The sequence below is a fragment of the Echiichthys vipera genome (genome assembly GCF_963691815.1).
Source record: "Echiichthys vipera genome assembly, chromosome: 19".
Lineage (NCBI taxonomy): Eukaryota > Metazoa > Chordata > Actinopteri > Perciformes > Trachinidae > Echiichthys > Echiichthys vipera.
Genome location: NC_139844.1, coordinates 8,296,779 through 8,324,700, shown reverse-complemented (window position 1 = coordinate 8,324,700; position 27,922 = coordinate 8,296,779). Strand labels below are relative to the sequence as shown.

The window sequence follows — 27,922 nt, the reverse complement described above, 5'->3', positions numbered from 1 at the left end:
TGTAGGTGAGATGTGTTTGAAAGCTCAGGAGAAAGTCAATAAGTGGACCTCAGATTATAAACTTACACAGATTAAAAAAGCTTTTAGCTGCGATATGAAACACCAATATTGTACTAAAATAACGCTAATAAACAAGTGTGACTTTTAGTCAAAACATGCAAAAAATACCAGTGCATCTTTAAATCTTATAATACTGACGTGTTTAAAAACCGTGGTAATGTTTGGCCATTTTAGAAGGTTATTATTGCCAAAAATGTGTCACAAAGTCACAGGAGAGGACGATTCGTTCGCCCTTTCTCTGCTCTTATAAAATTAAATTTAGGCTTATTTATGTGTCTGGCTAGTGACATTAAATTCTCAAAATAAATCTTTTGGTCATCTTCAGCCAAACATAACGATGTGATGTCAGTGTTTAAAAAGAGTGAGAAGAAATACTGTATTCTGTGACGTATGGGTCAGAAAAAGTGGAAAATACACATCATTCATTGAGCCAACTCTTACCTTAAAGGGGGTTCTTGCTTTTCCAAGAGATAACTGGAGCGAGATTGATTATTTTCACATGAAAAGGACGCCTATAACCTCCCAGTAAACCCAGTGCCTGCCTGTCTGTCTGCCAGTTTTGTGTCCGAGCTCATTATTGTCACTAATCCTGAGCCGTGCTTCTCCTTTTCTTCAAATTACTGTACAAAGAGGAAGAAAAACAAACATACTGCAGCTGGGGAACTGTGGCCCCAAGCGCCCTCTCTGAAGTATGATTTCCAGTTTTTCAGACCACCCACATATTATACAACTGTAGGAAACACCGTTTTCACACATATGTGGCAACTTCTCAACTCTTTCTCCGTCTCTGCTCCACACTGAGGGGGCTGGATTGTTCAAAGACGTTAATTTACAGCTTTTTGGAATTGGCACTTGACAAATAACTAAATAAATAAATATATAGATCACCATCAGTAGCTCTTATAGGATGCCCTTCTGTGTGAGGAAACGTCCATCTCGTCTCCGGCTCATTCGTCTCTCTTCCCTTCAGATTTGTTTCCTCGAGTTCAAAGAGAGAAATAAGAATCCGACAGCAGCGGCAGCAGCATGTTTCTGGAGGACGGCGTTTTTGTGTTGCTTACAGGTGCTTACATGTAAGTCGGTGTGTTTGTGTGTGTAAAATATTGATTATGCTTTTGAGCTGTTATCGAACGCGTGGCTTTAGTCCAGCGAGAGCAGCGGCTGCATGTTGTCCTCTTCACTCTTGACCTTGTCTGGTCGTTTCAGGACGCCTGGTTCCACCACAGACTGAGACCTGCACGGAAACACAACACAAGGTGATCACACTAAATACATTCATGCCTGCCTGACAGCACTCCTGGTTTCTGCAGGTTCCACTGGTTTTTAAGCCTTTCTCCTGCTGTGAGCCAGGTTTCATGTTGATGTACAAATCAAATTGTGTGTTTCTCGTGTGTTTTTGTGTAAGATATGTGTTGCCAGATCAGATTGAAAGACAGTAGGGCTGAACGATTTGGGGAAGTATCTAATTGTGATTTTTCTGACAGATACTGCTCCCTCTTAACCTTTTTTCTACATTCTGCGTATAGTTCTAGGAAGGAAACTTGACTGAAGTGTGTACACGAAGGAATTGCATATCTCCAGCATTCAGAGGGGATTTTGAAATTCATCTTTGGCCCCTGTGTTAGGGGCAACCATTTCTTTGGCGAGGTCGTGCGTTATGGCATTCATTATTTCACGCTGCCTCCGTGAGCCCTTTTCATACGGAGTTACCGTCTCAAAAGACTCCCGACTATACCACGGCGAGCCTCGCACAGAAACTTCTCCTGAAGCACGTCTGTCGTCTCAAATAATCCCAGATCACCAAGTGTGCTGCTTTTCTTCGGGATTAATTTTTGCTGGTTCAGCTGCAGCCATTTCCACACCCCAAAAGTTATTTGCTGTTTTTTTGTTGGTCCCTTTGGGCCGTGATTGGTGAGGGTCACTTCTACCTGAGGAGCAAGGCACTCCTGATTGGTTAGCATGTTTAAGCATCAGTCAGACAGGCGCGCTGCAAAAAGGCGAAATCTTAAACCGCAGCGTATGAGATTACATAACTGCAGTGTTCTAAATCGCGATTTCGATTGAAAAACGATTAATCATTCAGCCCCGAAAGACAGTATGAGCCCCCTCAAACGTTACCCTTAATGTTGTGGCAACCCAGTCTGGATTATGTGTCATCACACACCTCACACTTGACCTTTTGTGATGTAAATTTGACTTTTAATTAACTACTCGAGAAGGAGGTTGTTAGAAGCGATGAGCTGACCTCTTCATGGTTTTAGGGGACATGTTTTTCTCCAGGTCTCTCTCCAGGTCTTGCACGGACAGGGTGTAGGACTCCGGGCAGTAGTCGGTCTCCTCGTCGTAGGCGTGGTCCAGCAGCGTTCGTGCCCACGTGCCCATATCGTACGGCGGCATCATCCCGCCGAGCTCCGACGGCAAGATCTCAGGATGGATCAGCTGGTGGAGGCTGTTCAGGTTGTTGCCGTGCATGAAGATCTACAAAAGGAAAGGATACAGACGGATATTATGATCCTAATTATAATACCAATTTAAAGCTGATATATTAGCCTGGGTTTTAGCTGCAGGAAGCTCAGTTTAAAGATATTAAAGTTCCCAGACAAATAAACTGACTACTCGATTACGCTTCTTCCCAGACGACATTTAGTATCACAAATATGTTTTAACAAAAGTATGTGAAGGGAAGAGGTAACTTTTAGAAAGGAATCTCACCAAATTACTTTTGCATTTCAAAGAAAAAGAATCAAAAGATCAAAGTAAAATATAATACCATGAAAGAAACATTTGTCTGATTCTTTAACATCTGAAAGTCTGATCTTAACCTGCGTTAATCGAAAACGCTGACAAATTGTCACCTTTTTAATTTGATATGTTGAACTTTAAACATCCAGCAGTTGTGGAACAACATGAACATCATTCATGAAGAGTCTTGTTTGTGTCCACCTGATGAATGTAAGTTTCTTTTTTAGCTCTGTTTTTGGTCTCCACCCACTGCTGAGGAAAACATCTGTCCCTCTAGCTGCTAAAACTGAGGTGACCAGATTACTGAAAAGATAACCGGGGACATTTCCAGTACGGCGGTTAATAAACATCCAATCTTATTATTATTATTATTATTATTAATTCTTGTTATTAACTACAAAATAAAATAGGTGGGCAGTTATTAATGTATTTCAACCACAGTAACACGACTGAGACAAAAACTGGTCTTTCTTGACACATAAAATACATTTTCCTTCTGTGGTGTGTTTCACACTTACAAACAGGGCCAGGCCACTAAAAGCACTGACTGTCCCAGTTAAACGGGGACGTCTGGTCACCTTGTGCTAAATCCAACTGTGTCTGTCTGCTGTTTGCTGCTGAGCAGGTGACATGCAGTGGCTTTTTGTATTCATCAATTAGTCATGTAATCCCTTGTTATATATGAAGAAAATTCATGTCACGTCTATGGCCTCACCCTCTTCCTGGTCTTGTCTTTGAGGAAGGGTCGTATCACGGTGTAGAGAGCGTGGATGTACCAGGGCTGGTTCACAAAGTGGATTCCTCCAAATCTGGCAGGAAAACTGTCCTGTTGGAGGGAAAAAAGGAAACAAACGTAAAATAGGTGTAACTCAACACAGGACATTTTCGTTTGTAGAGGTAAAACAGTCGAATAGTGAAAAGGCCTAGGATAATTTTCCCCTCAAAGCCTAAACACATGGGGCAGTGTTGTAAGCTTCACTGTGTACATATTGAGTTTTGTCAAGTGATAATGCAGTTGGTTCTGCAGGGTGTGCAAGTGTAGGCTGTCTTAACTGGTACTGCATTAATTAACTGGATCATTTTAACAATAGGATCATGGATTCACATTGATTTGAATGTGACACAAGGTTGCTCTACAGCTCTTTTAATCATTTGAATACAGATTGTACTCATTTTACACACAGTTCTATGTATTTTTTACCTGTTAAAACAGATGTAAACCCATCATGTGCTACTGTACACAATGCATTTTTCTAACCGGAGGATAAAGAGTCAGATGAAATTATTATAGCTCGTGAAACGTAAGATTCATAATCTCTCTGTGCTTTGTCCCACAAAATAGAGAGCCGTTTTTTTTTCAGTCTTATCTAAGTTCCAGCAAATGAAAAATTACCTCTGTGAGTTCCCCGTCTCCTTTCATTAGATTACTTTTGTAAATGGGCTCTAATCTCATAGTCAATAGGAAACAGCTATTTTGGAGTCAGTGCAGCTTCAAACCCCGGAAGGAAACAAGCCCTTGTTCATAAAGGTTAGTGTGTGGAGTCGAGGGCCTGACACAGTGTTTCCTCGAACACTGGACACAATTATGATAATTGCACTTCATTGTGACTGTGTGTGTGTATGTGTGTGTGTGTGTGTATGTGTGTGTGTGTGTGTGTGTGTGTGAGACATGATCTGACTGTGGTCCAGCAGTATGGTGTAATTATGTTCTGACATAACAAAGCCAGCTGATGAAAGCGGCTTGGGGCAGACGTTTATATAAAAACTGTGAGCAGTGTGTGGGAGAAACAGTGAGAGTCCCTGAGGTCGAACCACATTTGTAAATTAGGGTTTGACCGATATGAGTCGTCAAGGCCGAGGTCGCCTCCAGAGGTTTTTGCAATGTCGGCTGCCAGATTGTCCCACACTTTGAATCACAGTGAAACACTGTATCTGGACACTGCTTTTTAAGGATTTTTACTTGAGGATATGTTGAAAAAAACTGAAAGGAATCTATTTGAACTGATTTGACTGCTTGTTTTTCAAAAATAAATGCACACAAACCACAAATCCAGTTTCTTTAATACTGTTTGGTGCAGAATGTTTCCAAATTGTCAGTCCTGATAGTAAAGAGACATATTTTCAACCTCTGGCCTGCCCTCTGCTCTGACGGACATTTTCACAGTTGCATTATACATGAAACACTGAAAATGGAAAATGAGCTGCAGGTCCTCTGCTGCACTGAAAAAGGAGGAGGAAGAAACGGTTGCTAAAAAATTGATCTGTTCTCACCCGAGTGAAGAAAATGGAAAAAAAAGTGTTTGAGGACAGTGTTCAAACAAGGGTGGAGGACGCTGCAGAGAGAATAATACACAATAAAGCCGATCCAAGAGGGAATGAAAGATTTCAAGGGGGAGTAAAGCAGATAGCATTTGAAATGATCTTTCCCCAACATTGTTTTGTTGTTTATTATTGCAGGTCTGATTAAAAAAGGTCATGTTTCCCTGAGTGACAGCGAAGAAGATGGAAGAATATATTTCCCACAAAAATGACTTCAGAAGCTCGGACAATAAGCATCAATCATTTTTTGGTCAATATTGTCCAGATATTAAGGGTGAATTTCAGTATTTTTCAACCTTGACCCTATTTTCCCATGTATTACTGTGTAAGTCAGTGCGTTTACATGCCTTTTTTCAGTCGCTGAGGCTATAATTAGGATTATGTTTTAATGCACATTTTCAAATACACATTTCCTTTCACTAGAAACCTGGTTATGAAACTATTATTGGTAAATAAACAGTAGCTCAAATATCCAGTGAATACAAACTGTCCATTCCCAGAAACCTGACTCTCAAAAACCACTTCAGCACTTTCTTTGATGTGTACCTACTGGAGGCAAATGTCGATCCCAAACAAATGTGGGGGATTTATTTTTGGCCTCTCGCTGCAGGTCGCTGCAGAGCGTGTTCAGTTACAGTGAAAGGTTGTTTAGAATTAAAGGTGACAGAAGAAAAGTCTGTCACAGGATGATGTATGGATCAGAAGAGTCATTTTAAAATCACACCATCAGTTTTTATACATTTTGTGTTATTGTCCATAAACCCTACTGCACAAAACTTAAATTTGGGTAAAAATACAGGGACTTCCTCCTTTCGTTCCTTTACAATTCAAATATAACACATTTCACGCCAACAAGACAAATTCGCTCCTGTAACTGTAGCTCAATAACAAACACTTATATTGGGCTTGTCAGCACTAACGCTGACAGCTGCTGTGTTGGGCTTCCTGATGTGTGAAAGCTTTTTAATCATGACAAGTCTTTCCACCACTGCACTTATGTCCCACGTGACTTGAACGCAGCATCGCAGCGAGGCGTCTCATATGTTGCTGGTGTGTTATAAAACCTCAGCAGATAAAGAGGGGACACAAACAGACAGGCTGCCACCAACACTGCAGGTTTAACTCTGTGAGTGTGTTCAAAGACACACAGACGCTCAGCGGTAACAACATGCGACGTGTCGACAACCGCTCCGAGGCTGAAGGGAAGAGCAGATGAAGTCAGCAGACACAGATGCTTCTTTGCTCAAATGTTTGGATTAAAAGCTGCACTCTGAGTACTCGGGCAGTGAGTCCACCTTAAGGATACTTGACGTGTCCTTTAACAGATAAACACACACACATTTTTGACATTTTGATCCGTGGTCTGCAGCAGTTGCATAGGAACACGATGGGAAAAAGTAGTGCCAAAGGAAAAGGCTGTCTGACAGCAAGGTAAAGTGGTGAAAATATTGTAAATATAGCGTACACTTTATTATAGATATTGATTTTCTTAAGGTAGACCTTTTTTAATATGAATAGTAGTACATTTTGCTGCAGTTGCTGTGTCGGTACCCTTGTCTGGTACTCTAAACATCTACTGTAGGTAGATAAGTACAACAACAACAACAACACTTAAAAAAAATATCCCTTTACATAGAGAGCTTTGGAGGTTTCCTTTGGACACAGCGATGCAAGCTGTTTGCCCCCATTTGCCCACTCTTTGTGCTAAGCTAAGCTAAGCAGCTGCTGGCTGTAGCTTCATATATACCGCACAGATATGAGAGTGAATCTGCGTTTAGTTTCTTAAATTGCATATATTTTGTGCAGAAACTGGTGTTGGGTTGTTTTGGTAACATAGATTAACTTTTTTCTTTTGTGTTTCTTTCAACATGTTAGAGACAAAAAATGATAGTGAAAATAAATTAGGTAGGTTATACGTAATGTGTGTGAAACAAAAGAACATCATATCTGCAGTAAGTCTCAGCTTATTATTGTAAACATTTAATTTTTGGTAAAAAATCCTTTTTCTCCCTGATGAAAAATGAAACAAATGCTGTAACATTCAGTCTATCAGCACTCCGTTGATGTTACAACATCTGACGTGCGTCGTCTACCACTCTATATGTGTCGGGGGATGTGGTCATACATCTTCTCTCTCGCCGTCTCCGTCTTTCTACAGCACATCAGGTTGATGAGCTCTCTCCGCTTCGCTGCTGTCACTTCCCATCCACAGAAGGATGAGTAAACATGTCCTCCGGTTCTGATTCCATCCGAGTGCTTTTTTTCTCCCTTTCAGGATTTTAAAGTGTAGCCTGCGGTGACAACATTGTTTTGCTGCCGGCTTGTTCTTTACAAAAAGCACCTTTATGAGAAGACCACTAGAGCTAATGCTGAAGTAAAAAAAGGGGGTAAAAACAGTGAATCTGACAGGATGTGACAGGAAGCAGAAAGCAGCGCTGCTTCACTCTTCTCTGTGGGCTGAAATGTTCAAGCACGGTGCACCTCTGCTCACAATATCCACAAAAATGTAACCAGAATTCAAGCTTTTAGTTCACTTTCCCAAAGGACGGCAGCAGCATGAGTTCATCCTTGGATCTCTTATTTCTCAGTAGCTTTTTATACAATCTGCTTTCCACTCCACATCCTGTCCATCCTGTCTTTCCTCCAAAACCTTTTAACCAATCGGACATGTTACCCTTTTCTCTAAAGCCATACTGAAATCATTTATGTTCCTATCTCTGGTCCTCAAAGTCTAACGCAAATATTACACAGTGATAAAGCAATGTCATTTCATCATATCTCGCTAACCCATCGAGCTGCATAGTACAACCCACTGGTTCTGAGTGACCAGGTAAATAGTGCCGAGCGCACATAATTAGAAAAAATCAAATCAGAACACAGCAAAGAAAGGTGTGTCAGCACATTAACTTAGAGAACAGTATGCTTTATGCCAAAATACGCTCTTTTATCCTCTGACTGTAGTTCTCTTCCTGTCTCCATCAGAAAATAGCACGTTTGTCACATGCAAAGAGACAGAAAAACATTTTACAGTATGTGAGGTATCAGAAGTTACTTCACAGTTTCTTTCCTGTTAGAGATTCACACTGAGAGGGAAGGTCACACCAATTAAACTGCAGCCTGTGCAAGTTATTAAAAAATGACTGCCAACTGCACCCAGGAGCTCTGAGAGAGAAGAAAAGCAGAGAAATGAAGTTTCTCTTCACCCAAGACATCGCATGTATTTAAACATGTATTTCCGCTGCTTGCGGGGTGCTTTACTCTGTCTTAAGGTGTTTAATAAACTGTCAAATTGGTGAACCTCCATGTAAACTGAAGATTCATATCCTGTGCTCAGTTCAGTTCTTCCCAACACATGTGTTTTCGTCAATATGTAAGGTTTTAGTGAAAACGCATTTGTTTGGGGCAGCTGGACAGCTTCCAGGTCTGAAAAGTGAAGCCAATGGTGAAGTTTATTCTCTCTAATGTCCATTAGAGGGAGACTCCACTTAAAGCTGCATTCTCTCTATTGTCCAGCAGGGGGAGACTCCACTTAAAGCTGCATTCTCTCTATTGTCCAGCAGGGGGAGACTCCACTTAAAGCTGCATTCTCTCTAATGTCCAGCAGGGGGAGACTCTACTTAAAGCTGCTTTATCTTTAATGTCCAGCAGGGGGAGACTCCACTTAAAGCTGCATTCTCTCTAATGTCCAGCAGGGGGAGACTCCACTTAAAGCTGCATTCTCTCTAAAGTCCAGCAGGGGGAGACACCACTTAAAGCTGCATTCTCCGTAATGTCCAGCAGGGGGAGACTCCACTTAAAGCTGCATTCTCTCTAATGTCCAGCAGGGGGAGACTCCACTTAAAGCTGCATTCTCTCTAATGTCCAGCAGGAGGAGATGCCACTTAAAGCTGCATTCTCTCTAATGTCCAGCAGGGGGAGACTCCACTTAAAGCTGCATTCTCTCTAATGTCCAGCAGGGGGAGACTCCACTTAAAGCTGCATTGTCTCTAATGTCAGCTGTTCGATCACCGGCTCCTCTGGTCCACATGTGAAAGTGTCTTTGGGCAAGACACTGAACCCCCAAATTGCTCCCTGTGCTGGGCATGGGTGTGAATGGAAGTTCCTTTGGATAAACGTGTCAGCTAAATATAATGTAATGTAAATTATGTTCCCATTTCGACTCAAATAGACTACTTTAGGGTGGGGCCTCACTGTGATTAACAGGTCACCCGATAGCAACAGGACAGAGGTTAAGTCTTAGACTTTGACCCTGTCACAGTGTTTTTTCACTTCATCAAAGTTAAATGTAACACTGATCACCTAAAAAATGTCAGCATTCAGTTGCACCTGGCTTACAAAGCTAACATTAGCCATCTATCCTTACTTGGTACATTAAGGGAAACTGGTGATTTTCAACCGACTGGAGATCTCTGTTCACCTGTCGGCAACAGGCCACCAGTTGACTCAGGTGCAGAAATCAGCAGCGTCCCTCTTTAGCGTATAGCTTAGCACAGCCTGACGCAAGATCAAGATGGCGACGGCAAAAATGCCAATGCTGTGGCTTCAAAATGATAGACCAGAAACTGATTGGTGACATTATTATACAATCTAGGATTTCACTGCAAAAGTTGTTTGATATATCTATTTCTTCAATGCATCAAGACTTTTTCTTTTTCTTTGATCATCTGTTCACCGTGGAGGTATGCCAGAGAAGTTTTCATGAATTCAAGGCGACACTCGGTGAGAAATATATAAATGATCATTTTGGGGGTGAAAATCCTGAGATATTTTGAGGCACCACAACCGCATCCTACCTCCACCTTTGCTTCGGAGAGTCATCGTTTGCGCACACACAAGAGCTTTGAACCAGTGCTGGTGTTTTCTGGTGAGGACTTCAAAAACATCATTATCAAACCTCGAGCAATCTGTTTTATTGAAGTGGGAGAGCATCCGGACAGACAGCTGCTGTCTTCTTCCAGCTGCAGTCAGAAGATAAAGAGTAGAGAGGAAATCAATACTCCTGTCTGTGAAGACAAACGTGGTCAACAGCCTGTTTATTCACAACTCCATTTCCTGTTTACTCGACTGATAAGACGGTTGATATTTTTTGATCTTGGCAGTCCGGTAAACTGCGAGGAAATCTGACCGAAGAAGGGAAAGTAATAAACACTGTGAAATCACTTGAACCTTTTTTTCTGTTCACCGATTGCCTTAAGCATATAATGAATCTGCTGTTTAATTATAAGCATGGGGTAAAAATGATGAGGTGCTTAAAAACCTCTTATCTTTTATTATACATGATGATGATGATGAGGAGGAGAAGGAGGAGGATCATATGGTTTGAGGTATCACACAATGAAGGAAGAATCAAAGAGTTTTTACACACAAGCTGCTGCCTGACAAGAAACAGTCGGTCAAATTCTATTTTGTGTCTCTTCTTTCAGACGTCGTCAGCACAGCTTTCTCAGGAGTCCCAATTATTCTGGAGGGGTCTGTGTGTTACATAATGATGCTAATGCAGAGTAAATCCACAGAGAGTTCACCGGCTGGTGCTGTACTATTGTGCATGTTAATGCGGTCTAACTATCTGCAGATATTCAGGCTCTATAAAGGGACAGATGTACTCCTACTGAAAGGCGAAATTAATAATAAATGAATGTAAATATATTTAAAATCAGCAAGGACAAATCTACAAATAATGCAAGACAGTAACAATTAACGGATTCCACTACTGCTACAATTAAGGATTTAATGAATTATTGATCTATCTGCTAATCGTCATGATGTTGTTTTTGGGTGAGGACAGTCTTGATTTGTAGCAGTAATGTTTTCTGAGGTCACCATCTTTAGCTTAGTGTGTCTGTAGCACTAAACACAAAGTACAGCTGAGGCTGACGGGTATTTTTGCAGGTGTTTGGTCATAAATCAAAGTATTAGACAAATTTAAAGTTTGTCCTGATGGTGGTGCTGGATAAAAAGTCAGAGGATCCCTAAAGTCAGTTGGATTCAGACCTTTAGAAACAATAGCCGTTTCTCAATACCAAGTACGCAAAGTTCAGACTTGTGGATTTAGTTCAGACTTGTCAAGTTGGACTCGGGAGTCCAGACTCTGGGGGACGGGAGGACGCAGTCTGGACACAAATACAGTAGTATTTCCAAAATTATAACTCAAAGTTGTGTGTTGTCTCCTGCGCCATCTTTGCTGATGCGCCATCTTCGCTGATGTTAGGGTGAAATGTATTCTGGGATACCTGCATCCTCGATAAAATGGGCGGAGCGAGTCACATCCGAGCATTTGGACTGTACTCGGCAAGACCCGGACGAGTGAGTTGGAACAGTACTTGGGCTGCGACTGATGACGTTTCACAAGTCCACCAGAACACAAGTACAGACGAGAACGCAGATTGAGAAACGGCTTATGAATATCTGTGCAAAATGCTTAGTAGATGTTGAGATATTTCACTGGATAAGTGACATATTTGACTTGATGGTTGTGCAATTACAATTCATCTTTTTATTGTCAACCTCATGGTGGGTGCAGGAAAAACAACAACAAGATTAAGATGCACTAAAGACAGAATGAGAGGCATTATAATATTAATTATACATCACACATTTACAGTATTGTGGCGCACTCGCTGACTGACCGAGCAGCCGTCGAGAGGGCGAGATGGAGAAATGTGTTTTAATGCCTCCGCACAACAAAAGGGAGGCCCGTCTGGAGGAGAGGGCAGAGCAGATAGCGTGGCAGTCCGACATGTTGCCGTGGCAACGTGGCGAGGGTGGGATGTAGCAGGAGGGAGCCGGGGTGGGTTGAGAAAGAAAGGGGAGAAGAGGAGGATGAGGAGGGGGCGGGTGTACGACTAAACACAGCGTATCATGAATGTGGCTGCTGCTGCTGCTGAAGCTGATGTTTGTTTTAGGTTCAAGAGCGAAAAAAGGTGTAAAATTAACATATTTGGGTGATTTCTGTAACCATTGCTTGTGATTTTGGACTGTGCTGTGTTTCTATAGAAATAACTGTGTGATTATTGAGCTCATTTTATGAATCACAAGCTGCCATTTTCCCAGAAATCACATCCACTGCCCTGCCAGTGTTTTCTCCGGTGAACAATGATGCATTAAGAGAGGGAGAGAGAAAGAGAGGAGGAGAGAGATAAGAGGGAAGGGGAGGATGATGATGTTGTTAAAGAGAGAGAGAGAGGGGGGAGGGGTGAAGAAAACAAAAGTAAAAGGGTTGGAGAAGCCAGGGAGGACGGAGGAGGACGACAGTGAACCACCACTTTTTTGAAGGCTACGTTCACATTACAAGCGTATGTGTGGATCACATTTTTCACAGTAATGTGGACAAGAAAATCAATTTTTTTTCCCCAATCAGATCTGGACCACCGTCATATGTGGTCCTAAATCCTTTACATATCTGATCACTGACCATGTAACCGTCATATCAGAATTCATGTGCTGTGATTGCCTAGGACTCGTTGCCCCGACCACTTGTTAGAGAAAATGTGTCGAACAAACGTGCAACACCAACTCGCTTTCCTACGCTGTGACAAGCGTGTGTGGATGAAGCATTACAGTAGCTAGCATAGTTAGTGAGCTTGCTTCTTTCACCGTGCTTAAATGCTACACTTGTTACAGAAAATAAGCTGAACACCGGGCTGTGAGTCAGCAAAAGCGCCGGTCCCTCCGCCTGATGGTCGACCGTCAGTTAGCGGCTAGTGCTACGGTTGCTACATCTTTGTTTCAGCCGCCACATGCATCCTCACTGTTCCTAAAAACGATCATCCATCATCACACTGGTCCGATCTGTCAAATAATCACCGAGCAGATCACTTAGTAAGCATACAGTTTCTTTGTAGATGTAATTTCTGCATAAAAAAGGTGTTTCAGCTACACTATCAGTCGCCTTTTGGCTCTGCTTGACTTGGAGTTAGCTAACATTACCAAAAATATTCAAAATATCACAATTTTTGCACTATTTCTTGAAGAATTGCATGAACAAAATAGATTTTATTACAATAAGACAAACAGAATTTCCATCTTTTATAAGAGACAATGTCAAGTTTGTGTTACTTAAGTATGATCCCAATAGTTCCACACAGTGAAGTTGAGTTATACAGATTTTAAGTTTGGGCTGAAAAGAAAAGGAGCACTGTTTTTTGAGGTGGTGCGTTTAAAAAGGTCTTCACAGGTCTGAAGCTGTAGACAGACCTGAAGATCTTTCCCTCTGTGTGTGCATCGATTTATTATCAGTAACGAGAGATTCAATCCAAAATATACATTTTTTCCTGAACTTCCCATCGGCTTCAAGAAAAGAAAAGATATCTTTCATGAGGCACCAGCGCTGATTAAACATATTGATCCAAAGCAAAACAAGGGATACGAACCAGACTCTATTCGATTAAATATAATTTGGACCAGACTTGAGTCTCCTGGTTCGAGTCCTGTCAAGACTTCTAATGCATTTATGTAACTGTGATGCCATCAGCTTTGGTTTACATTACAGTGAACAGTGCATTGCCTGTTGATAACATGCTCTCTCAATCTCTCTCTCTCTCTCTCTCTCTCTCTCTCTCTCTCTCTCTCTCTCCCTCTCTCTCCCTCTCTCTCTCTCTCTCTCTCTCTCTCTCTCTCTCTCTCTCTCTCTCTCTCTCTCTCTCTCCCTCTCTCTCCCTCTCTCTCTCTCTCTCTCTCTCTCTCTCTCTCTCTCTCTCTCTCTCTCTCTCTCTCTCTTCCTCTCCCTCCTTAAAACCTGCCATGACTAGCAATGCTACAGTATATGTGTATCATTGCATCATTGAAGCTTGAAATATTGGAGTTTGCTCCAACGTAACATCCCTGGCCTCTATTTCTTAATCTGTCCTTGAATGGACTGTAGCAACATATTCTCTTCAACAGGTTCATATGATATCTTATGAAATATGACGTTCTATTAACCATGTGAAGCGGCAAAGAAGCGGACCACCACGGTTAAGTTTAGGCAAAAAAAAGCGATGGTTATGTTCATTGATGTATTCTGAAACCAATGGGCCCCTGGGCATGGTCAGAGGTCCCCTACTTTTAGTCATTTTGTAGTAATTTTGTTTCTCTTTGTGGTCATTTTACATCCACTTTTAGATGTTTTGTATGTCTTTGTAATTGTTTTGCATCTCTGTGATTCTTTTGCATCTATTTTTAACAATTTTAACTTAGTATGTAGGTGTTTTGCTTCTCTCTGTGGATGTTTTGTGTCTATTTTCAATTATTTAGCATCTCTTCATGGTCGTTTTGCATCCCTATAGTCATAGTCATTTAGCATCTCTTTGTGATCATTTTGTAAGTTTTTTTCAGCAACATTTTATGAGTCAGAGCCCTGACCTTATGGGCCCCTGACCCGTTCAGTAATCATCCATGGTTAGGTTAAGGGATAAAAACTATTTGGTTAAGATGTACTGTATACCGATGTTTTACAGTTTGCAATGTATAAGGAAAATCGAAGGACAGACAGACTCGACTTCGATTTTTAGTTAGTTCGTTTTTTTCTACACTCTTTAATTGTTTTAAGTGTCCTTAAATTGTTTTTTATACTACTGTTTTTAATTGTACTTATATTGTCTTCATATGCACCAAAGGAATTGCACTCTAATTTCATTGTATGTAATACAATGATAATAAAGGCTTTTCTATTCTTACTGATGCTGTTCCGGACTCTAATCAGCTGTTTGATTTGGCTTTAATTATCTATTTAAGGCTTAACTTCTTGTTTGTAAAAAGCTCAGGAATACAAGTCCTATTGAAGTTGTTGAATCATGTCCATGTTGGACCTTCCCATGAGCATATGGGACAAAATCCCAGATCACCCTCAAAATTGAATCTACTGAGTCCTGCCTCCAGGTCGACGTGTCGCCAACTTTGAGCCAAAGACAGACAGATGTCAGAGTCCTCGTTATTAAGACATTAACCTTAAACGCAGGAGACACACGTGAAGCTGCAGTGGCTGTCAGCCGCTGTACAGTCGGTTAACTGGCAGTGATTCATTACTGAGTGGCAGGTAGCTGATCTGAGGTCAGACGGTGTCATGCTGTGACGGATCACCTTAACAAGCTGATTCACATCTCCCACCTCACACTGAACATCTTTACAATGCAGGAGGTCATTCAAGAGCACTTCAAGCGTGCTCTTGTATATTTACAGTAATAAAAAAATTGAAACTATGAAGATTTCAAAATCTATTAAAAACAAAAGACTGCTAATACATTTTCTAAATTTAATTTTTTTTTCATTTTGATGTTTTTATGCGTTTTTCTTCGCACAATCCTGATGTTTTATACTCTGAGTTAAATTCTAAATAAGACTGAAGAAACTAAACCTGTGTTTTCATACTTTATAATGCAGAGTTTTTATTCAATGTAGGCAACACCACTGTTTTTTAATTCTCTGCCCTAATAACCTAAATTAGCTTTTTTATTACAGTAAATCCCTGAACCGTTGACATTATGAGAAACTGTAAAAGCTGCAATATTAAAAATGACTTGCATTTTCTTCTACATTACTTTGAAAATTGCTTTGAGAGGAAGAACCCAAAAGAAGGTTTTGCAGTCTTGAAACTTTAATCCCTATGTAACATTGTAATCCTGGAGGATTATGATTAGATAGGTTTGAATCCCGCACCACGCATTGTCTCACCTCCTGTGTTTCAGCGGACTCTTTCATATAATCTCTTGCATGTGAGCATAAAGAGATGGAAATGTGCTTTTCGCACAACTGGGAAAAGGGAGCATGTAGTGTGCTGTACGTATTGTGTCTAACCCCAGACAATACAGTCTCTGGCACACGCAATCAGGAAGCACATTAAGAGAAAGACTACTGAGTGGGTCAACGTGAAGACACAAAGTTCTGTTGAGCCGACGGCTAATTCTGACTTTGTCCCGTTAGACTTCCACTCTGTCTCACTGTTTTCAGATAAACTACACGAGACCCAAGACTTTGCTTATCTTCCTACTGATGGGGCAAAAAGATAACAGTGAAAACCAGTCCAGACCAATGTTGCCCAAAAACGCCTGTGTGGGTTGATCATGCAGGCAGCTTACAATGACCCAAATTTACGATTGTTGTAAGTACCTCTAGTGACTGCAAAACATTTTCTGGAGAGGGTGACGTAGTTAAAAGAAGACGAAACTCAGTTGGGGTTGGGATGGTGGATGCAAACAAACACAGAACATTCACCCAAAATCAACGGTGACATTTTTTTTTTCCAGTTAACCACCCTTGTACTGTGACGTAGTTTCGTCCTAGACATTTTAAGCAAATCCATGATTTATTTTCTAACCCTAATCAAGTTTTTGTGTTGCCTAACCTTAAGGACTTCTGTTTAACAATGTTAAATACAATGGTCATGTGTAACACTCATGTGATCACCGTGGTCACGTGTTTCAAACTGCCACTGTGCGGCTGTTCTGCAACATTAAATAGAACAGTCTTGTGTGTCATTTTTGAAGTCATTGGTAATCGCCCTTTTCTGTTGTTTAAGCGTGAGGATGTGTTGGCCAGTTGGTAAGTTTGTACAACACTTAAAGGAATATTTTACTGATTTAAATCCAGTTCTGTGTCATGGCAGTGTGGGCAGTGTGTGCTGATGAACAGTGTCTGTGGCGTCGGCCAAAATGGTGTCCGAAATAGGACTTTCGGTGGACATCCTAACAAAGCGTTTGCATGTGACAAGTTCAGATGAGAGCGGTTATAAAGTGTTTAACTAAAGGTTAAAAGACCAAAAGATGAGCAACACGACACATATAGCTGAATGATCAGCGACCTGGTTCTCGGACGGTCGGGGGTGTTGCGGATAAAAGTCTTGACTGAGACTGTTGTGATATGGAACTAGACTTAAGAAAGGAACGTTTTGGTGACATCCTGTGCTTTCCTCTAATTCCATACTCAAACTCAAATCTAGATTATTCAATTACCAAGTCAAGCTGATGGCCATGAAATTCCATGAACCTCCAAGAACTTTCCTCCAGCGCCACAAACACAAAAATGTTCAGAACAAATGGAACAATTGCATCATTACTGTTGTGTCTCAGCAGAACATAATTTCTTGTTCGTACAAAAAACAAACAAACAAAATAAAACTTGCATATTCAGGGGTGTAATAACCATCAAACCCTGTAGGGGCAGCGGACAGGGATCCAGAATTGCTTCTGCTGCGATCGGTGCAGCATACTGTGCTACAAATTTTGATCCCAAGGCATGTGGCCTACATGCAATTTTGTATTTGCTCAAACTAACACTGTCAGGGTTGCCATGACAAAGAGCTGATCACAACTGAGGCAGTTTGAGCAGCATGAACATGAGGATGAGACTGAACAGAGAAAGGCAAACAGATAACTCACCAAAGGGAGAACTGGAAGATTAATGGAAAAATGAGTTTCTTACATTGCCAAAAGGGCAAGTCAGGAATGTCATATTATTTTATGTCAGGACATTAAAGTCTGATTTTCAATTATTGAGAATACGTAATATTGCAGTTGGAGGTGGAGGGGGCGGTTAACACTGGGCCCTTCGACATATTGAGGTGCCGGCCGTACTGTTGTAATAACGCAAAAATCCTCTCGGGCGGTAAAAGTTACGCACTATAGCTTTAAAGGTCTTGATGTCCACTAGGATCCGATGTTTTTCGAACCCCTAAGACAAAAATGTTTAAAAACTTTAATCTGGACAGGTGGGAACTTCTTACAAAAAAGATGTGTTCTTCCCTGATCTTTTCTCGTGCCCCTTTTCCAGTAGAAAACAAAAAACGTCAGCGTTGACTACCGGTGGTTAATTGAACATGACTAACGAATCACAGCCGCTGCTGACCTTGTTGTCGAAGCTAGCAGCTGTCCTTTAGTTAAATTAATGCATTTTATATTGTTACTACTGCCTATACATGCACAAGAGGCAAGTTATTACCAAACTACATGGGCTGCCATGGGATATCTGTAACAGAACACGTCTATTATATCTAGTTGAAGGGTGAGTTATATGAATATATATGTACATAAAAAATTCACCCCTGTACAGTTAGCTGCAGACACTAGGCTGTAAACATATTTCTGCTGTAAAGGAAAATGTACAAGTGTGGATTTAGTCTTGAATCCAAAATATATAATGGCAGAAAGATGAGAGAAGACAAGAACAACTTGGATAATCTTATATTTAAAGTGTGCTTTAATAATAGACTATTGTTATTTGTCACATTGCTGTCAGAGACATCAGATAATCCAGCGCTGAGGAAGGAGAAAAATGTCTGGAAACAAAGAGAAACGAGGAGCGCAGCAGCAGATATAAAGTTGCCAATGCACACAGACGTTAACTGAGTGATGCGTTCAGTGTACGTCGGCCATCAAACTACATCAAACCCTCATGCAGAAGAAACTGTCGACCGCCCTGCAGGTGAGTCTGACTCAGCTGCTTTTTAAGCACTTACTGGTTTTTCAGACTGAAGTGACTCACCATGGCTGTTTAACAATATTTAGATCTCAGTGTGTGTGTGTGTGTGTGTGTGTTGTGTGTGTGTGTGTGTGTGTGTGTGTGTGTGTGTGTGTGTGTGTGTGTGTGTGTGTGTGTGTGTGTGTGTGTGTGTGTGTGTGTGTGTGTGTGTGTGTGTGTGTGTGTGAGAATGAGAATGACTCAGGCTTAGCGCTCTACTATTCTCACATACCGTGCACAGGGTGAAACATAAATGTCGATGTGTTTGCTTATTTATTTATGTTATTTATAAGGGATGGTGGGACAGATAAACATTGTAACTTGAAAAAAAAATGCAACAAATACAATGTATATATTTAATTTGCAGCCTCCATCCTATAATAAGAGTTTTCAATTCAGGTTAAAACAAACTGTTTATATTGGTACGTTTGTCGTTGCATAAGCTGTATTATTTATTTAATTTTTCCGTTCTACATCTGTGTTCATGTACCTTTATGACTGATTTATTTAATACCTAGCTATAATATCCCATGGTTTTTGCATGTATTTCAAACAAATCCCATGAAAAGATTCTGACTCTAAATATTTTTAGCGTTCAGTCATTTCCTTAAAAAGCTGCCCGTCGTAGTTTTAAAGAGACACTGTGTAACGTTTAATTAATGTATTACCTCAAATCAACGTCTTCATTCATAAATAAGTCCTCATTGGTGTACAGTTACCTCTGCCAACAATTTGACTTATCCTCCTGAGTGAATAATTTCTTATCTGAATTTATGTAGGATGTGTAAGCTCCATGGAGGCTTCCATGTCCTTCCAGTCTAAAAAAAACTATGAATGGCCGAGAGGGACATAAAGCACTACATGGTACCGGTAAGGCTGAACGCATTTTCACTCAGAGCCAGCGTGACTGTGGAAGACTGGAGAAGGAGCTCAGCGAGACGCGCTTGTGACTGCCCCGCAAATTTGAAAGCCTGCACTGCACTTTTTTTCATGATGTCATAATCATTGTTATGCCACGCAACAGGAGAAGGAACCCTTGTCACCAAAAAAGTGAAAAAGAGAATCTTAAAAAGGCAACGTGACCGGCCAAATTATAAAAAGAGGGTAAACCGCTTCTTGACGCTTACCGTAGTTGCAACCAGGTTGCAACTCACATTTGAAAAAGCGAGGCGCTACGGAGCACTATTCAGTTGAATGCAGTATATACAATTTAACTACAAGAGCAAATGTTACTCAAGATATTGATAAATGGGGCATTTGTTGGGGACTATTTTCTGCGATGGGTGAATCCAAACTTGTTGCTCTCGTGGTTATTTGTGGTAGCAGGATGTGTATGTGGGATTGATGCAAAATAATAAAAAAAGTGTATGTGTTCATGGTAATAACATGTAAAGAGAAATCAGGCTGTGATAAACACACAATACAAGTCGGATCCATTCATTGTTTGGCCTCTTTTCAAGTGACAATATTATTAAAACCTTTGGATTGAATGTATTGCCACATCCCTGATGATTTTGGTAATGTTTTATAAGTTTTATTTGTCAGAACAAATCAGACCCTGTTACGCTTCTTCCTTCTGTTTTCTGCACCAGACTACAGGCAGCCGTTTGTGTGAGCCGTCGCACAGTTGGGAGTGACTCAGGGCTCAGCTAACAGCTCTCATCAATAATTCAGGCTCTAATCTGCGTCTGGAGAGCCGTCACAAATGTGTTATATATGGAGTCGTCACAGTGATGCACTGGCTGGTGGTTACAGTTTGTTCCCTCAGTCTGAAAAAAAGTGAGTGCAGAAACGTGTTTACAGAAAGTGGAGGAAGGTCGGCACGGACACTTGAGGCTGCTCCACAAGAGAGTCCATCCCCACAGACACTGCGTAAAAAAACCCAACTTTACAGCAGAAATAAACATGTTTACATCGAAAGAAAACAAAAACAGTTCTCACAGAAACTACATCCATCTTGTCAGACTTTGACTCCGCCTCATTACCTCTGACCAAAAAGGGCATGTATGTGACGTTGGGGGGAGGGAGATACGTCCATCTGGCTGACGTTTACCTCAGATGAGAAGTGAGGGCCAGAGGCCAGCTCTCACTCAAGACCTTTAACCTCCAATAAAATAAAAACTAGACTGGTACTAAATATATATTTATCGATAATAAACATGGTGTCAATTTTGAAAATGGTGGCGTCTATCTTTTTTCAATAAATGTTGACTTTTTAGACTTTACAACGCTCTGGACTTACTGGAAATGTTTGGATCACACGAGTCAGAAACAATTAATATGCAGCTACTTAAATTCTACAAATAGTATAATCCTAATAATATTAAAGTAACTTAATCTTTATCTGCAACTGTGTAGACATACCGGGTTTCAACACGCAAAAAATGTTGATTTAGAATGTTAGCGTTGAAACGTAAAGTTTAAGATAAAACTAATTTGAACTAAATTACCGTCAGGGATAAGATTTCCTCTTTTTATTCAGCTTTATTAAATATAGGGTGCAACTTTGACAGTTTGGCATCCATCACAAGCACACGAGATAATCTTTTAGACTACGGTGCGTCTTAGTCAACACTTCCCTCTAGAAACACTTAGATTTCACTTTGACTAATGGAGCCCAACACAAATTGGCAGATGATTCACAAGCAAAGCAATAACAAACCCAACCCCCCAATATATCCCACAAGACATTTCCTCTCAGGTTTTGGCTGGTTACCAGAGGACAGCTGCGCACGCTTTTCCTGTAACTCATTTCAATAATGACATTAAAGGTGTCCTGCCGACTGAGAGGACGCATGAAAATCCTCCACACACACAGAAACATATCCACTGAGCTCTGTCACATCTCATCTCTCTGTTCCCTATATGCAACGTGAGGAAAAAATGGGACTCTCATTAGAGAAGAACTGAAGAAAACCAAACTGACAACCACTAAAATAATCACTTTTTTTGGGCATCATCAGCTGCCAAATGAGCCTTGACAAAAAAAAAAGAAAAAAACCCCAGCAGTGTGTGTAAAATCAAAATGGTAATGTAATTATTCACTTAAACAAGCTCAGGGCTTTAGCGCGGCGCCTGACTTGTTCTTAAGTGGAACATTTTGACTGCAGTAGATGGATGCTGGAGGTTTGTTCTCTTGTACTTAAACATTAGGTAAGGCCAAAGATTTAGCCTTTCCTGCAGCACCAACACAGAAGAGCTTCTGGGAAGACTACATATTTCTAGATGCTAAAATAGCAGAGAGTTTATTTCAATGTCAATTCAAATGTCAATTGTATTTCTAATTAAGTTTTTCACTCAATAAAACACCTCTAGTCTAGTCTCAAAGTCCGACACTTTGCACAACGGAGCACTAACCAACCATACCAACAACAACACCACCACCAACAAAGCCTCCTGGCAGCAGAGCGTCTCACCTGTAGCCCCTCGATGGCCAGCCGCAGCATGCTGGGAGTCAGTTTGGACGCCTGCTTGAAGGTGAAGTTACTCCAGTCGATAATGAGGATGAAGCCGTTGACCTGCAGCTCCGGATCTTCGATCATGGACTCCAATGACAGCAGGATCGCCCTCAGTATGTCCACAAATGTGTATCTGAAAAAAAGGTTGATTGCAGATACAAACGTAAAGGTGTGATATGACCAATGAGACAATAAACGTCAGCAGAGAGATGTTAAATTTGATTTGAGGTCATTTATGTAGTGAAGAAACTGTTGCTTGTTTGTCCACCAGAGAGGGCTGACAAACTCAAGTGTCTATCTTTAGTCTTCTTCACAAGCCTGGGATAACCTCTCATGCACCAGTACTGATTTTCACTGATCACACATGCGTATGGCACTCTAAAATGTAAAAGAAAAGCTACAAGGTGTTAAAACTCAAAAATATTAAATTTTCATATATTTCTGATAAAAGTCCGACCAATCATTTTATTTGGTCCAAATAAAATTATATGCCGAGCTTTCTGCCCGTCATCCGTCACTTCGTTTCAATTGTGTTGCTCATGCGGCGTTCAATTGCTTTGGGAAGTCCGAAGTTTCGGGCCTCCAACAAGGCAAAGTGCACTGGCATACCTGTCAAAGTGAAACCTCCTACTAGTGAATTTGGGGTAGGTCGTTCTCCCTCAATTTAATAGTAGGTGGTTCCACTTTGACAGGCATTCCAGTGCACTTTGCCTAGTTGGAGGACCGAAACTTCGGACTTCACATGGCACTTGAATGCAGCATTTCTGTCTCATCGCACGTGTCGTGGGAGGAGGGAGCGTCAGAGGTCAGGCAGGAGGGAGAGGGTGGGACTTTGGAGGGAAGCGATCTGACATCTCCGCAATTCATGAGTACGTGGCAAGGATGTGAGCGGATGTAGCCAGAACTCGGGAGGATATGGCAAAGCTAAGTGCGGGGAAAGCTGCAGAAGAAATGGCTAAATAAAAGAAAAAATGGGAGAAATGAGTTCTCACACCATGACAGCTAATAATCAAATCACTGAAATGATCTCTGTCGATTGGACCACCATGCCAGGCAGCAAGATGAGCCTGTTGTTCCCTTATGACGGACTAATATAGGAACTTATACAGACACACTCGTAGTCTGTCTGACTGTCTAAAGCTGGACTGCAGCTCTACCTGCTACACGCTGTTGAAACATGTTATGTCAAATATCATAAGCAAAAATAGTATGATGAAGATAATGCTCTCTGTGGGTAACGGGGGCGGGACTAGATAAGCTTTTGCTTCTACTGCTTTCGTTTTTGGACATGTGAATTGTATGATTTGAACTAAGATAATGTGTGATGATGACGATGATCTAACTGACATGCCCGAAATAAACAAATAAATAAATAAGCGCTGTGAGACATGCAAGAAGGGTAAGAATTGCTTTAAGATTAGAAACAAGGTTGTAAGTGAAAGTCCTGTGTTTTGGGACCCACCCCGACCCTCCCTCTTACACAACATCAACTGTTTCATTCTTTGCTCTTGACGTATGTAATAAATGTGGATAACATTCGAATTACAGTGCGTTGCTTTTCGTAGTTGTATATACAAACAGTGATCGAGAACAGCCTGATTATGATTGTATAATTTGCTTAATTAGCAGCTAAACGGGCATAACGGAAGCACAAGTTGAGTAAAACTAAAAGAACAAACTAAAGAACATCTGATTAAAGTATGTCAGTCAAACAGAAGAAGAACGGCGACAAGAATAACAAGCACCAAATGAATTTCACAGACGGGTTCATGTTCAGAGCGCAGGAATTAATCACTAAATGCACATGATTTTAGGACTGACTGGAATTAAAACTGCACCCCATGGCACATTGTTCCCTTTTGTGTAATGACTTTGTTGTACCCAGTGTCGACTTTAGTGTGTCTACACTTTCTACAACAATCATGACAGAGCTCAACGGCTCCCTTATGGTTGTTTTTTTTACTGTGTCTGAATAAGTGACGTTTCTGAATTGAATTAGCAGACAAAAAGGCCAGAGTCCCTAACCAGACCTGATCCCTTATTAAAGCCAGGTGAAATCCTGGCCCTGTTTCTACCTTAAACCTGAGCTAACCCTGACCCAGTCACTGATGGGAGACAAAGTCTCAGCAGTGGACTGTGAACGAACATCCACCACTGTTTCTCTTTTATTCTCTGATGTGTGCTTGTTTTTGCGTGAATCCAGATGCTTTTAACTCCTCAGAGCCTCTAAATATTCTTCAAATAAAACTATTTCAGATGGTAAATCATTCTCTGTTTGAACACTTTACCAGCCACTGACATATGCAACATGTTCAGCAGAGTTATGTTAAAAATGTAGAAAAACACGGACTTAAACTACTCAAAACAGTTTGAATTAGTCTGATTGAGGGACACCTTCGTCCTTTGTCATGTCCCCTCTTAATTTATTTATAATCCCATTTTATTGATTCTTAATCTGTTGCTGATTTTATTCCAGTTCTCTGATATATACTTCAATTATACGTTAACCAGGTCAGAAAGTAGTAGCTTTAGTGTATTAGAAGTGTAAAAAAGTCATAATTCTTATACTTTTTCTACTTAATTTAATATATATATATATATATATATATATATATATATATATATATATATATATATATATATATATATACAGTACTTGTGATCACTTAAGTATACTTACTACTTAAAATGTGTCTCTAAAGTTTACTCCTTTTTGACCTGGGTTGTATCATGTGTTGTGTTATTATGTAATGTAACTTGTTTTTCCCCTGAATGCTGTTTACCTTTATTATAGCAGCTTTTTAACCCATTTGCCTCGACTGGAAAGCACTTTGGGTCACTTTCTATTGGTTTTAAATGTGCTTCTATAGAAATAAAATGACTTGAATAATACTTTTTTTTATTTTTTATTGAAATAAAATGCTATGTGTTTACCAAAAGTATGTGGACATGCTGTCACCTGTTAGACCTGCCTTGGGCTCTTAGTTAGTTAGGAACTTAGTTCCAGTTGAGATACATTTTAAATTAGTGACATACAAATACATCGGCCGGCCGATAATATCGGCTGATATGCTGATGCGGTTTATACGTGCATACGATAGTTTTTCCCCGGCATTATTTACAGACAGGTGTCCACAGGCAGCTCTGTGGCGCTGGAGACGCTTTTTTAAAGTTCAATTAATACCAGCTTAAGAAAAATTAGCAGTTCGTATCGGTCATCGGCTGATGAAAAAAAAAAGAAGGTATGAGCATCAGTCCTAAAATAACCATATCGGTCAATCCCTATTTAAAATGATACCATACTATGATATTTTAGACAATACAGCGCGTCCAGCTTTCTTGCTTCAGCATCATAACGCCTCCAAACATGAAGTCAGGTCCATAGATAAACTGTTTTAATGTTGTCATTCTGTCTATATCTATCAGGTCTGAAGCATGTGTCCATCCAGAGGGAGGATTCCTCCTGAAGACGACGGAGTAGAAACACCTTTGGGTGCTTGTGGTGATCCCTCGGGTGCACTTGTGCTTACTCCGTCTCGGGAAGGGCTCATTGCATGATGGAGTAGGACCCTGATGAATGTCTGTCGCAAACGCGTCGTTCATTTTAAATACACATTGCCATGTGAATGTCAGAATAAATTGGATTGTTTTTTAAAAGTAGTTAGTAATAGTTTTTGAGACCAGATTCTACACACGCAACGAGCCTTTCACAAGATGGAATAAGGATTCCTGCTCTTTTGTTTGCTCCTTCTTCTTCTCCCCTCTAACAGGTATTTTGGAGGACCTAAGCATTGTGGGAGTCATTTGTTGTTTAGATTTTAAAGCCCTTTGAGGCAAATGCTGTGTTTTTCATGCTGTAGGTCTGCAAACATCATTGGCTTGACTTTTTCCCAGATTGGTGTGAAAGAACTTAGCCTGACCTCAACTCCGTCCAACACCTTTTGGGATGAGCTGTGACTGGGACATGTGTGTCAGAGCTGATCACCAACATCACCACTGCAAAACCCCTGCAGCCAGGTCCGAAAACCATGTGGACACTGAAACCATGAAAAGCTGAGGCTGTTAAAGCAGTCATGGCTGTCGTGTTTGAGTGTCCACATACATTCGGCCAGGTTGTTTTTAATTCCACCTCTGATTAAAGAAAAAGAGGAAAGGTGAGTTCTTGTAGTTTTCTGATGGTTGTGTGGTGCTGAAAGGACAGCTCCATAAACCAGACTCCACTCCATTATAGTAGATTGGAAAACACTCTCCTCAGATCTTTATGTTGTTTCTCTTTATATGTTAGATCAGATAACCTAATCACAAACACTCCACAGCCCCAGCCCTCCGCCTTCTTTATTACCTGCTCTGGTCCCAGTTGGCTGCGAACAGGACCAGTATTTTCCTGCCATATCTGTCCAGATTGGAGAGCACGCCGGGGAAACCGTCCTTCAGGGCCTGCTTGATACCCGGGTCCGTGGCTTTCAGGTTCTTGAACATGTCCAGGTTCTGCTGTCGGTACTCAAAATACTGTGCCAGCAGCCGGAACGCCTCGAAGTGGTTGAATTTCCTCGCCCGGAGGAATCTGAGGATGAACGGGTCGTCTGTCCTGAGGAAACCGATGTCCGGCCGGGTGATGATCATGTCCCGGACCTCCTGGATGTCCTGGTGTAAAGTCTCCGGGTTTTCCTTTAGCTCCACCTTGGCCTTCTCCAGGGTCTCTGGAGAGAGGCCAGCCTGTAAGTGAGTCATCTTTTGCAACAGCTGTCCCTCCACGGCCGGGGGACAACGCGGCACACCAGCTCCCAGAGAAACCACAGAATAAATGGTTATACCTCCAGCAGCAACAGGGTGGAGTAAATGCTTTTCCTCTTACGGTGTTCCTGATCAGAAGCTGACTTCAGATGGAGGCCTGCTGCTCTGTAGACGTAATCCACCCTGAACTGGCACAGACGCTGCTGCTGCTGCTGTTATGATGCTCCCGTGATGCATTATCAACATATGGGCCGTTCACTTTTACGCACAGAAACATTTAAAATATCAAAGAATTCAACTTTATTGAGATTTTTCCCCCTTAACCGTGCATGTCATGATTTAGGTCCTTTCCGGGGGCTTCAGGCGGTACCTCCAACCTGCTGATCCGGGCGGCCTGATGAGCTCAGAGCCGACACACAGACGCTTCCCTCCATGTCAAAAAAAAAAGCCTCTCCTCTCTTTCTGTGACACAATGACGACGACAGCATCACCGTCTCCCCGGCGTCGCTCGCGGCGGCCAGGCAATGCGGCACGACCCTGCAGCACCTGCTATATCATCATCACCATCATCTTCATCATCATCATCATCCTCATCATCATCTCCACCCGCCGACCGACTGATGCTGCTGGTGCTGGTGGTGCTAGTTGTGCCGCCGACCGCTCCGTGGCCGCCAATAAAGGCAGATTTGGCCGCTTGTTTCCGCTTCTACATCCCCGTCTCATTCAGCTTCTCATCAGCATCAGCATCCAAGGTCTGGCTGTGAATTTAGGTTTGAAATAACAAAGATAATAAAAGGGGGGTTTCCAGCAGCACAGGTGTCCCGCGAGGTTTTGTCGCCGGTTTCTGGAAAGGGGTGGGGTGGACCCGGGGAGGGGGGATTACCGTCTCCGCTCCTCCTGCTGCCGCTGCCGCCGTCTGTTCGCTGGGAAAGTGACTGACAACAAGAGAGCCTGTGCTCCGGTCGGTGTATGGACGCCACCGGCGAGGGGGGAGGGGAGGGAGGGAGGAGAGGAGGTGGGAGGAGGGGGTGGAGTGTGTAAGATGAAAAGGCAACAGATATGAAAAGGGATGCGAGGAGAGAATAGCTGAGGCCAGAAAATGAAAGTGGAGGAGGGATGGAGGGAGAGGCAACTGAAATAAACAGAAGAGGAGCCGGGAGGGATGAAGGTGGGGGTGGACT

General features: G+C 41.6%; 1 protein-coding gene across 1 annotated transcript; it reads right to left on the bottom strand.

Moving 5' to 3' along the window:
• Window positions 1-1,200: 1,200 nt before the first annotated feature.
• clvs2 (clavesin 2) lies at window positions 1,201-26,738 on the bottom strand (the record flags this gene model as incomplete). The annotated part of the gene is made up of 5 exons (XM_083934113.1): window positions 1,201-1,294; window positions 2,306-2,538; window positions 3,518-3,628; window positions 21,966-22,140; window positions 26,350-26,738. 5 exons carry the CDS (start codon window positions 26,736-26,738, stop codon window positions 1,201-1,203), a joined length of 1,002 nt encoding a protein of 333 aa, XP_083790239.1.
• Between the last annotated feature and the right edge of the window lie 1,184 nt (window positions 26,739-27,922).